The sequence below is a fragment of the Pongo abelii genome, chromosome 4, assembly GCF_028885655.2.
Source record: "Pongo abelii isolate AG06213 chromosome 4, NHGRI_mPonAbe1-v2.0_pri, whole genome shotgun sequence".
Classification (NCBI taxonomy): Eukaryota; Metazoa; Chordata; class Mammalia; order Primates; family Hominidae; genus Pongo; species Pongo abelii.
In genome coordinates this window covers 186,574,293-186,586,798 of record NC_071989.2, presented here as the reverse complement: position 1 = coordinate 186,586,798, position 12,506 = coordinate 186,574,293, and the positions used below count along the sequence as shown (strand labels likewise).

Here is a 12,506-nt window from a genome sequence, read left to right as displayed (position 1 = left end):
AAACCAATCGCTGAAGCCAGGGAATAGTTGAGATTGTAGAGGGAAGAGGTCCCATGTGTAAAGGTGGCCAATGTCAGGACTCTAAGGGACATCAAGAGTTTAAGGAGTGAGTAGAGGAATAGGAGTCAGCTAAGGAGATTTTAAAAAAGTGGTGAGAGAAGCACAGCATCACAGAAACCTACAGAAGACAGTGTTTCAGCAAGCAGGTAGTCAGACACACCAAATGGTTGTGTATTTTGTTTCATTTTGTTTTATTGAGACAGGGTGTCACCCTATTGCCCCAACTGGAGTGCAGGGGCAGTATCATAGCTCACTGCAGCCTCCAACTCCCGGGCTCAAGGGATCCTCCTGCCTCAGCTGCCTGAGTAGCTAGAACCACAGGCATGCGCTACCACACCTGGCTAATTCGTTTTTATTTTTGTAGAGACAGGGTCTTGCTATATTGCCCAGGCTAGTCTCAAACTCCTGGCCTCAAGCTATTCTCCCAACTCAGCCTCCCAAAGTGCTGGGATTACAGGTGTGAGAGATCACAACCCTAAATGTTTAATAGCTTTAAGTGAAGATAACTTAATGAATCCTTTCACAAGGGTGACTTCACCCATTGGACCAGAATGTCTGAAATGTGCTGGGCATAAACTCCCTGTCCACCAGACCAGTGGATCTCACAGTGTGGTCCCCAGACTAGCAGCATCCACATCACCTGGGCACTTGTTAGAAATGCAAATTTCAGGGCCCCACCCCCAAAATTCTTTTTCTCAATCAGAAAATCTGATGTGTGATTGTTAGTTCATTCTCGAATTGCTATAAAGAAATACCTGAGACTGAGTAATTTATAAAGAAAAGGGGTTTAATTGGCTCACGGTTGTGCAAGCAGTACAGGAAGCACAGTAGCATCTGCTTCTGAGGAGGTCTCAGGAAGCTTACCAACAAGACGGAAGGCAAAGGGGGAGTGGATGTCACATGGGGAAAGGGGCGAGGTGGGAGGTGCCACACACTTTTAAACAACCAGATCTGAAGAGAATTCGCTATCACAAGGACAGTACCAAAGGGACAGTACTAAACCATTGACAAGAAACCACCCCCATGATCCAATCACCTCCCACCAGACCCCACCTCTAATATTGGGGATTACAATTCAACATGAGACTTGGGTGGGGACACAGATCCAAACCATACCAGCAACCCAGCAATCTGTGTTTTGTTGGGTTTTTTGTTTTTGTTTTTTTGAGATGGAGTCTCGCTCTGTCCCCCAGGCTGGAGTGCAATGGCGCGATCTCGGCTCACTGCAACCTCCACCTCCCGGGTTCAAGCAGTTCTCCTGCCTCAGCTTCCCAAGTAGCTGGATTACAGGCGCCTGCCACCATGCCCAGCTAATTTTTGTATTTTTAGTAGAGAGGAGGTGGGCCAGGCTGGTCTCGAACTCCTGACCTCAAGTGATCCACCCGCCTCGGCCTCCCAGAGTGCTGAGATTACAGGCGTGAGCCACTGCACCCGGCCGCAATCTGTCTTAACAAACACTCTAGGGGATTTTGATGCTCACTGAAGTGTGAAAAACACTGCATTAGACAGTGCTTGGGGAGCACCTGATAACCATTCCTTTAGGAACAAATCCCCCTCCTATTAAACACATTATTCTTTGGATCGGTTAACATATTTTGCAAAACTGTTGGAGCCTGAGCAGCAGGATTTTGTCAATACCCCACATTTAATGTACCAATAGGTCCTATCTTGATTTTAATGGTCCTGCCCTACAACCAACCAACCAGCCAATTACCCACCGATTCCTCTACTGGGGACAACCTTTTTCACCTTTATAACTTCTGCTTATTCACAACATCTAATTATTCATGGCCTCTGCTAGTTCATGGCTTCTTTTGTGCACCTTTTTGGCTTCTGATCCTGATACCAACTGAACAACTGTCTACGTCAAACTTGTTTAACCCCCTGTTTAACATTAAGAGTTGTTTTTTTTTTTTCCACAGCTCTTTTCGTTTAGGTCATCAGCTATCATTAGTGTATTTTACGTATGGCCCAACACAATTCTTCTTCCTGGGGAAGCCAAAAGATTGGACACCCCTGCTCTAAATCTCAGTTTAAACTCCTGAGAGACACATATTGTTGGTGAAATCGCAAAACTGGTACAATTTAGGAGGGTAATTTGGCATCATTTAGCAAAACTACAAAAACATGGCCTTTGCCCCAGTAAGTCCGCTTTTAGGCATTTATCCTACAGATACACATGCGCATGTGCACCAAAAAGTGGGGTCTCTCTCTCCCCTAGCTCGGCCAGAAGCCAGGTCACCTACCCTCGCTCACTCGGGGGCCAGGACCTCTCTCCCTGCCCCTCAGTCAAGGCCCTCTCAGTCCGGGAGGCGCTTCACACCTGGGCAGGGTGGGACTGGGCGCGCCTCACTTCACACTTTCATCGGTTGGAAGCAGGTGGGGAAGTCCCCGCGGCCTCGGCGTCTCGCACTCCTGGCCCCAACACCTGCTGAAGCCGGCTGCGACTCCATTTTTCTTTTGTTTCCTCCTGGGAAAGGGAGGACCCGCGCCGCCGCGAAGCACAGCGACCCCGGCCCTGACCCCAGCCGCCCGTCGCCGGTGGGCGGGGCTTGGCGGCCCGGCGGGGCGGGGCTCGGGGCGGGGCCGGCGTGGTGATGGCCCGGGTTGGAGCCGCCGCCGCTGCCGCCGCCGCCTCAGAAGCAGGAACCGAAGTCGTCGCCGCCGCCACTGCCTGGGTCTCCGGCCGCCCGCGCGCTGCCTCGGTCGGGGCCCGCAGCCATGGAGGATTTCATCGTGATCTCGGACGACAGCGGCTCTGAGAGCTCCGGAGGCGCCCGCCCGGGCCGGTCGCGGAGGCTGCGCCGGGCCCTGTCGCGAACCTCCGGCGCGCTGCCCCGCCGGACCGTGGTGAGTGAGCGTCGCCTCGTCTGGGGGCTCGCGTCTTCGCGACCCTCGGCTGGGCCTGCCGCCCGCTTCCCGCCCCTGGCGCCTCACAGCTGCTCAGCCACTTCCCGCCTTGCCTCCTTCCGGGCCTCTCGGGCCCGGGGAGCGCGGCGGGCCGGGGCAGGGACCCGGGCAGGGACCGGGGAGGCCGGGCCTCCCGGGCTCAGCGCTGAAGCCCGAGAGGACTGCGGCTGGAAAGCGGCCGAGCACACGGACGAGCTCCTGGCGCGCCTGCTGCAGGGGCTGGGGTCTCGGGCCGGGGCCGCGGGCGTCCTCGCAGCCTCGGCGGGACGTGGGGGCTCGGGTGTAGGGCCGGGCCGGTGCAGGAAAGCGGGAGCGCGTAATTCTTTGGCCTGTGATGGGCACAGATGTGTGCAGGGAGGTAGCAGGAGCCCAGGCTGGGAGGGAGGGAAGCGCGGGCCTGAGCCAGATGGTGGCCGCGCTCCAGGGCCTGACTGCAGAGCGAGGGGCCCGATTTTGGAGTTGTACAGGAGGGCGATTTATTTCCTTAGCACTTACCCTGTACCAAGCCCTGAAGGAATAGGGAAGGAAACCTCGCGCACTATTTCTGTTTCCCTCAGAACTCCTTCGTCTTTGTCGTTCATGAGGTGGTGAATTATCTGCCTTTCGAGAATCCTGCATAGATGTTTATTGAATCCCTACTATGGGCCAGATGTTGTAGGGGCTGGGGATACAACGGCGAACACAACATCCATGGTCCCCTCATAAGGTGATACATTCATCAGGTGGTTATTGAGGACCTACTCAAGGGGTGGGAGGTGGAGCTTTCTCTCAGAAGGCTTCCAACGATCTCCCCAGCCTCCCAGAGCCACCCCCGGAACACAAGGATTATGAAGCTGATGTTATGTGTATAGATCATACAGTTTGCCATGCTTCCTATGCAAATACTCGTTCAAGACGTTTCCTAGCTTCTGCTGCCCCTGTTCCCTTTCTAGCGGATTTACAGTCCCTAAACCTCCATTGGGAACCCCTTCTGTGCCCGAGGTACAGTGCCAAGTGCTAGATGCTCACTATAGAATGAATAGCATGCAAAACTAGTTAATATATATTATTTTTCAAGCAAGAGGGGTTCTCAGGACGTCTTAGAGACCAATTTAGTTGAGTTAGGCAGCTCATGGGGTAGTAAGAGAAGAGATTTCCAAGATAAAAATGACCCAACTTCATGAGTGAATGGATGTATCTCGGGCTGTGGCTGAATGTGTCGGACATAATAGATGCACAATAAATATTTGTTGGATGAAGGAACTATTGAAAGAATATGGGGAGAGAGAATGGTTTAGATGGATGTTTGATAAGTATAAGAGAAGTGCATATAAAAGTAGCAGCAGGCTTGAGATGAAGGAGATGCTGAATTCAGGTTGGACCTACTGGATTTACAGTGTTAATAGGAAATGTAGATGGATGTGGCCAGCTCAGTAGTTGGAGAAAAGGCAAGAGTGGAGATATTTGGCAATCATGCAAACAGAAAGGAGTATTGAAGGTCTAATAGTGACTGAGATCATCAAAGAAAAGAGTAGAGAGAGAAAAAAGGTGGAAGGGAAAAAATACTTCTTTCCTCCTAGTTCCTCCTCATTCCTATAGCCGCCTTCTCTTAGTACCTGTTTAACTTTGTCCTTCCCACTTGCTTCCTTTCCTCCCAAGTGTTGTCCATTTTCCCTCATTCTGGTCCAGCTTCCTTCTTCAGTGGTCAGATGCCATGCTTATCTCAGTCTTTTGTGGCCTTCCACACACGTACATGGGCGTACCCTCTCACTGTTGCCCCCCCTTGTGACCACTGAAGCAGGCATTTTGATCTTGAGCCTTGAGTTGAATCGAAATGAAGGGCAAGTACCAGAGAGCAGTACCCAATTTAAATCATGCTTCTCCAGATTTTTATTCCAGCTCTCTAAAAGCTCCAAGCTTATTCTCGTTTTATCGTTTTTGCAAATTAGATAAGAGTGGTATGATAACCATGTGAAAGATCAGAGGCATTGAGAGACTTGCAAGGTTATAACGTCTAAAAGTGCCCTTTTCTCTGTAGCTTTTCCTGAAGGCTCTGAGGTCAGAGAGACTTCTGAATCAGTATCTCCAACATAGCAACCATTTGAGTTTTGGAAAGTTCTGTCAGCTCTCAGCTTTTGAGCCTGAGAACATTAATGCCTACCTAGCAGGATGGTTTTAAATTTTTAATGAGACAAATGCAAGGAAAGGATCTCATATAAATGATAGCTTTTGCCACTTTTTGTGTTGTTTCTAAGCCCAGGCCTGTCCCTCTTGAGCTTCACAGGCAATGGAATAAAAGAAGCAACTTTTACATCTTTCTTTTTTTTTTTTTTTTTTTATAAATATTGACTAAGGGGAAGTAACTTGCTTGAACTTGAGAAAGCCATGTCTAATATTGAAGTTGACATTTCTGAACTCTTGATTCTTAACCTGGGCTTTAGTCTTCACTGAGTCGATGAGGTGTGTTTCTGTGTTTATCATGGCTTTTTCGTTTGGGGTTTTTTGTTTTTCTTTTTTTTACTTGTAAAAACAGAAGATTTTCAGATAGTTAATTTTGTTGATCTAATTATACAATTTTTATAAATGTATAAAGAAGAAAATTAAAATTGCCGGTAATCTCACTATCCAAAGATAACCAATGTTAACATTTTGGTGTATGTCTATGTAAATGTTTACTTGTATATACACATGTGCATACATACATACGTATGTGTCCTCCTCATACATGTTTTTGTGACCTCCTCTTAATATTATGCCTTCGTTTCTAAATTTTCTCTAAGAACCCAGTGAAAATTCCCTCATAATCTTTGTACTCTTGTTCATTTGTTTATTAAGTTCCTCTTAGAAGTTAGATTGCTGAGTCAAAAGGTGTGCCCTACTTTATATGTAGCTAACCCTTGAATAACACGGGGGTTAGGGTTGCTAACCCCCCCGTGCAGTTGAAAATTTACATATAACATTTGACTCCTCGAAAACTTAACTACCAGTAGCCTACTGTTGACTGGAAGCCTTACCAGTAACAGAAGCAGTTAACTCATGTTTTGTATGTTATATGGACTCTTATGGTAAAGTAAGCAAGAGAAAAATGTTAAGATCATAAGGAAGATAAAATACATTTACAGTACTATACTGTATTTGTCAATACCATAGGTTTACATCGTCTGTTTACAAGATAAATCATCTGTCTGAAATAGGGGACAACCACAGCTGCAGACCTCTATCTACAGTACATCTCAAGCAATTCAACTTTTCTTACGTCACGACTTTTCTCTGTTTCTTGAGAGCACATCCAGCATCACTAGTAGCACTTTGTATGGGTTTCATGGTGTTATTCAAGGTTTACGATATTACCCTACACATGATTAAACAAATATATGTGGAAAAAAACCCAGGAGAGAACACTTTTTACTGTGATACACAGTTTACTGGGAAGTAATGCAGAAATTGATTAGTGTCACATGGCATTTTAAGTGGACACTCACAACACTTGAGCTCACCACAACAGCAGCAGATGTCTGTGGTAGTAGTACATTATTATCACAGTAGTACAGTGTATTCTATGGTTAATTTTATGCAGTTGTGATACAAATTAAAAAGAAAAAAATAAATTTAAAAATATGCAGTTGTGATTTAATATTGCATCTTTACATTTCTGTCAACTGCAAATGTCACCATGTATGGTCAGTAAGTGATTGTGTGCATAAATTTTGATAAAGTTTAACTTTGTATAATAGATTTGTGTTGATTTTATGGTAGTAAATAGATAAAATAGGCTAGTATCTACATATATTTTATGCATTCAGGACATATCTTTTTCTTAGTTTTTTTCAATTTTTATAGGCTGTGGCGTTCGTCTGTGAGTTTTTCAAATTGTTATAAATCGCCAAAAAATTTTCCAATACGTTTATTGAAAAAAACTCTCTTGTAAGTGGACCCATGCAGTTCAAACCTGTGTTGTTCAGGTATCAACTGTATTGCCAAATTTCCTACAAAAATCGTGCATTAATATTCTTACCAGTGGTATATGGCCAGTCATATCCCTTTCTCTGCTGCCTAGTCACCCCTAGGTATTGTTACATTATTCCATAAATATTTATTGAGCACTTATTATATACCAGGCACTCTTAGAGGTGCTGGGAATACATCTGTGAAAACCAAGTCCCTGCCCTCATGGAGATTTCATTTTACTGAGGGGACACAAATAGTAAACAACACTATAAATGTAATGTCAGGTGATAATACAGAGTGTTAGGGAAAAAATACGGTATTTTTGTTCTTTTAATCTTTGCTGTTTGATAGCCAGATTCCATAAGATGTCATTATTTTTTATTTTTTTGATTATGATTCATTTGTTCAATAAATATTTATTGAGCATATGCTGTAACCCTGGGGACCAGAGGTAAACAAGATGATAATGGAACTACATTCTACTGTGGAAAGATAGGCAGTAAACAAACTAACAAATAAGAGAACAGTATAATAGAGAGTAACTTTGGTGGGATTGGGAACATTTGATTGTGTTTTCAGAGAAGGCCTCTCTGAAGAGTTAATATTTGATCTGAGACTAAAAGGACAACAAATTATTTATAAGATCTAGATGAATAAGGCACTGTCAAAGGGAACAACAAAACCAAAGGTTTGGAGGCGGGAATGAGCATGACTTACTGGAAGAATGGAAAACCAGTGAGGCTGCAATGTAACGACTGATGGACAGAGTCAGAAGAGATGAGAAGTAGGTAGGTTAGGTTATAGGGCTTTGGAGACCACAATAAGGGATTTGGATTTTATTGTAATACAGTAAGAAATCTTTGAAGGTTTAAGCAGGACAGTGACATGATTTGATTTACTTTTTTTTTTTTTTTTTTTTTGGAGATGGAGTCTTGCTCTGTTGCATTGCCCAGGCTGGAGTGCAGTGGTGTGATCTCGGCTCACTGCAACCTCCACTTCCCAGGTTCAAGCAATTTCCCCCGCCTCAGCCTCCCAAGTAGCCGGGACTACAAGCACACCACCACGCTTGACTAATTTTTTGTATTTTAGTAGAGACGGGGTTTCACCATGTTGGCCAGGATGGTCTAGATCTCCTGACCTCATGATCCACCCACCTCGGCCTCCCAGAGTGCTGGGATTACAGGCGTGAGCCACTGCACCTAGCCTTGATTTACATTTTTTAGAGATGACTTTAGCTACTGTGAAAAGAAAAGATGGTAAGGTAGGGAGACCAGGTAATTTATCATCCAATTGGGAAACTTTTGCAAATGAAAAGGGATGCTAACTGGACCAGGATGTCAAGCAACAGGTGAAAACTGGAACTGTCCCAAACAAAGCAGAAGTGTAATCACCCTACTGTAAGAGGGGAAGAGTGAAATTAGGGAGATCAGTTAGAAGGTTGGCTGTAGTAGTCCAGGTCAGAAATAACTGTAGCTTGGACTGGAGTGGTGGTACAGACTGGGAGAGTGGAAGGATATAGATATTTAGTAAATAAAATCAACAGGTCCTGATAACTTGGATGTGGATAACAAGGGGAAAGGAAGGAATTAAGAAGGATGCCCTGAGTTCTGGCCTGAGCAACTGAATGCATGTTGGTGTCATGCATTGAAATGAAGCAGACTTGGGAGGAACAGGGTTAGAGGAAAGATTCAAGAGTTCTGTTTTGAAGGTATAAAACTTACGATGCCTGTGGAATAGCCAACTGGAGATGCCAAGTATAACATTTGTACTGAGTTTAGAGCTCTGAAGAAAAGTGCTGACTAGAGATACAATTTAGTCTTGTTAGCGCAAGTCATTGACCTGGATAAAATCATCTAGGTTGAGGCAACAAGAGGAAGAACATCCAGAACCTAGCCCAAGGGAACACCATAGTGCATAGCCCAAGGGAGGAAGAGCAGCTAGTGAGGTTGGAGATAAGGGAGTGTGCTCACATATAGTACAGCCAGACATCTTGCTTATGTTTATTGGAAACACACAGGGTGTGTGTGCGAATTCCCTATGCTTGTCCTTTGCCCATTTTTCTGTTGCAGTATTATAATGTTTCTTTTTTTTTTTTTTTTTTGAGAGGGAGTTTCACTCTTGTTGCCCAGGCTGGAGTGCAATGGCGCAATCTCAGCTCACTGCAACCTCCACCTACCTGGCTCAAGCGATTCTCTTGCCTCAGCCTCCCAAGTAGCTGGGATTACAGGCATGCGCCACCACGCCCAGCTAATTTTGTATTTTTAGTAGAGACGGGGTTTTACCATGTTGGTCAGGCTGGTCTCAAACTCCTGACCTCAAGTGATCTACCGGCCTCGGCCTCCCAAAGTGCTGGGATTACAGGCATGAGCCACGGCACCCGGCCAGCATTTCTTACTCATTTTGTAAAATCTACTTATATATTAAAGATTGGTATAGGTGGAATTGTATCTCCCAAAAAGATGTGCTGAAGTTCTAACCCCCCATTAGCTCAGATTGTGACCTTATTTAGAAATAGGGTCATTGGCAGATATAATCAGTGAGGATGAGGTCGTGCCAAGTAGGGTGAACCCTTAATCCAACATGACTGCTGTCCTTATGAGAAGAACATGTGAAGACACAGGGGAAGAATGCCATGTGACAGTGGAAGAAGAAACTGAAGTTATGCAGCTGCAAGCCAAGGAACACCAAGGACTGCTGGCGACATCAGGAGCTAAGAAAAAGGCACGAAGCAGATCCTTCCCTGGAGGCTTCAAGAGAACGTGGCTCTATAGACATCTTGATTTCAGACCTTTAGCCTCCAGGACTGTGAGGGGATAAATTTCTGTTGCTTAAATCCACCTGGTTTCTGGTAATTTTTACTAGGAAACTAATATAGCCTCCTGTCATACATGTTATAATTTTCTTTCAACTTTTGATTTTGTTTTTTTAATTACAGAAGTTTTACATTTTTATATAGTCAATTCTGCCACTCCTTTTCTTTATGATTTCTTAGTTGTCATGCTTATGTTAACCTAAATAACAGACAGCGACTCTCTAAAAAGAAAGTGATATTTATTCAGGAATGGCATTGCAGCCGGAGTGTGTGAGCCGTAATAAACTATGTGTGTATTCAGGGAGGTAAAGGAAGGCAAAAGCTTTTAAAGGAAAAATGAGGAGGATTACATAATTGTTTTGAGATAATTATCCTTATCTGCAAGGATTAATGACAAGGGTGGCTCCAGTCCAAGGTCGAGCAGGCAGTTGCTGGGCAGACGTCCTCATGGAAGTATTTTTTTCTGTAAGGTTGTGGTTTTTGCAGAGCCTTTTTTGGTACTTATCAGGCATTTGTGCATAATAGTCCTCCTTTCATGGCCTTCCCTAGCTCTGTTTGTCAAGGTGTTTTTTTTTCTCGAGATGGAGTCTCGCTATGTCACCCAGGCTGGAGTGCAGTGGCACGATCTCGGGTCACTGCAACCTCCACCTCCCGGATTCAAGCAATTCTCCTGCCTCAGCCTCCTGAGTAGCTGGGATTACAGGCATGTGCCACTACGCCTGGCTAATTTTTTTGTATTTTTAGTAGAGACGGGGTTTCACCTCATTGGCCAGGTTGGTCTCGAACTGCTGACCTTGTGATCCACCCACCTCGACCTCCCAAAGTGCTGGGATTACAGGCGTGAGCCACCACGCCCAGCCAAGTGATTCCATTTTGATACTGACAACTCACATTTCCCTCATTTGGTCAAGATGTTTTCCCAAAAACAACATTGCCAATCAGCTTGTATAATAGTTCAGGTTTGTGTGTCTGTGTGTGTTTTGTTTGTTTGTTTGTTTGTTTTGAGATGGAGTCTCACTCTGCCACCCAGGCAAAGTGATCTCGGCTCACTGCAACCTCCGCTTCCCGGGTTCAAGTGATTCTCCCACTCAGCCTCCCGAGTAGCTGGGATTACAGGCAAGCACCACCATGCCTAGCTAATTTTTTATTTATTATTATTATACTTTAAGTTCTGGGATACATGTGCAGAACGTGCAGGTTTGTTACATAGGTATACATGTGTCATGGTGGCTGCTGCACCCATCAACCCATCATCTACCTTAGGTATTTCTCCTAATGCTATCCCTCCCCTAGCCCCCCACCCCTCAACAGGCCCCAATGTGTGATGTTCCCGTCCCTGTGTCCATGTGTTCTCATTGTTCACCTTCCACTTATAAGTGAGAACATGCAGTGTTTGATTTTCTGTTCCTGTGTTAGTTTGCTGAGAATGATGGTTTCCAGCTTCATCCATGTCCCTCCAAAGGACATGAACTCATCCTTTTTTATGGCTGCACAGTATTCCATGGTGTATATGTGCCACATTTTCTTTATCTGTCTATCATTTATGGGCATTTGGGTTGGTTCCAAGTCTTTGCTATTGTGAATAGTGCTGCAATAAACATACATGTGCATGTGTCTTTATAGTAGAATGATTTATAATCCTTTGGGTATATACCCAGTAATAGGATTGCTGAGTCAAATGGTATTTCTGGTTCTAGATCCTTGAGGAATCACCACACTGTCTTCCACAATGGTTGAACTAATTTACACTCCCACCAACAGATTAAAGTGTTCCTATTTCTCCACATCCTCTCCAGCATCTGTTGGTTCCTGACTTTTTAATGATTGCCATTCTAACTGGTGTGAGATGGTGTATCATTGTGCTTTTGATTCGCATTTCTCTAATGACTAGTGATGATGAGCTTTTTTTATATGTTTGTGGGCCGCGTAAATGTCTTCTTTTGAGAAGTGTCTGTTTATATCCTTCGCCTACTTTTTGATGGGGTTGTTTGGCTTTTTCTTGTAAATTTGTGTAAGTTCCTTGTAGATTCTGGATATTAGCCCTTTGTCAGATGGATAGATTACAAAGATTTTCTCCCATTCTGTAGGTTACCTGTTCACTCTGATGATAGTTTCTTTTGCTGTGCAGAAGCTCTTTAGTTTAATCAGATCCCATTTGTCAATTTTGGCTTTTGTTGCCATTGCTTTTGGTGTTTTAGTCATGAAGTCTTTGCCCATGCCTATGTCCTGAATGGTATTGCCTAGGTTTTCTTCTAGGGCCTTTATGGTTTTAGGTTTTACATTTAAGTCGTTAATCCATCTTCAGTTAATTTTTGTATAAGGTGTAAGGAAGGGGCCCAGTTTCAGTTTTCTGCATATGGCTAGCCAGTTTTCCCAACACCATTTATTAAATAGGGAATTCTTTCCCTATTGCTTGTTTTTGTCAGGTTTGTCAAAGATCAGATGGTTGTAGATGTGTGGCATTATTTCTGAGGCCTCTGTTCTGTTCCGTTGGTCTATATATCTGTTTTGGTACCAGTACCATCCTGTTTTGGTTACTGTAGCCTTGTAGTATACTTTGAAGTCAGGTAGCATGATGCCTCCAGCTTTGTTCTTTTTGCTTAGGATTGTCATGGCTATACGGGCTCTTTTTCGGTTCCTTATAAACTTTAAAGTAGTTTTTTCTCATTCTATGAAGAAAGTCAGTGGCAGCTTGATGGGGATAGCATTGAAGCTATAAATTACTTTGGGCAGTGTGGCCATTTTCATGATATTGATTCTTCCTACCCATGAGCATGGAATGTTTTTCCATTTGTTT

At 44.4% G+C, this 12,506-nt stretch overlaps 1 protein-coding gene across 3 annotated transcripts in view; it reads left to right on the top strand.

The window, feature by feature from the left end:
• The first annotated feature begins 2,635 nt into the window (after positions 1–2,635).
• Positions 2,636–12,506, top strand: part of LOC100452562 (SUMO-interacting motif-containing protein 1) — a 94,748-nt gene continuing 84,877 nt past the window's right edge. The window contains exon 1 of one of the 3 annotated variants that reach the window (XM_054546972.2): positions 2,636–2,910. In XM_054546972.2, the coding sequence (XP_054402947.1) occupies positions 2,782–2,910 (129 nt within the window). In that variant the 5' untranslated portion in view covers positions 2,636–2,781. The remainder of the gene's footprint in view (positions 2,911–12,506) is intronic. The other 2 variants (XM_024247022.3, XM_054546973.2) reach the window with 2 other exon arrangements.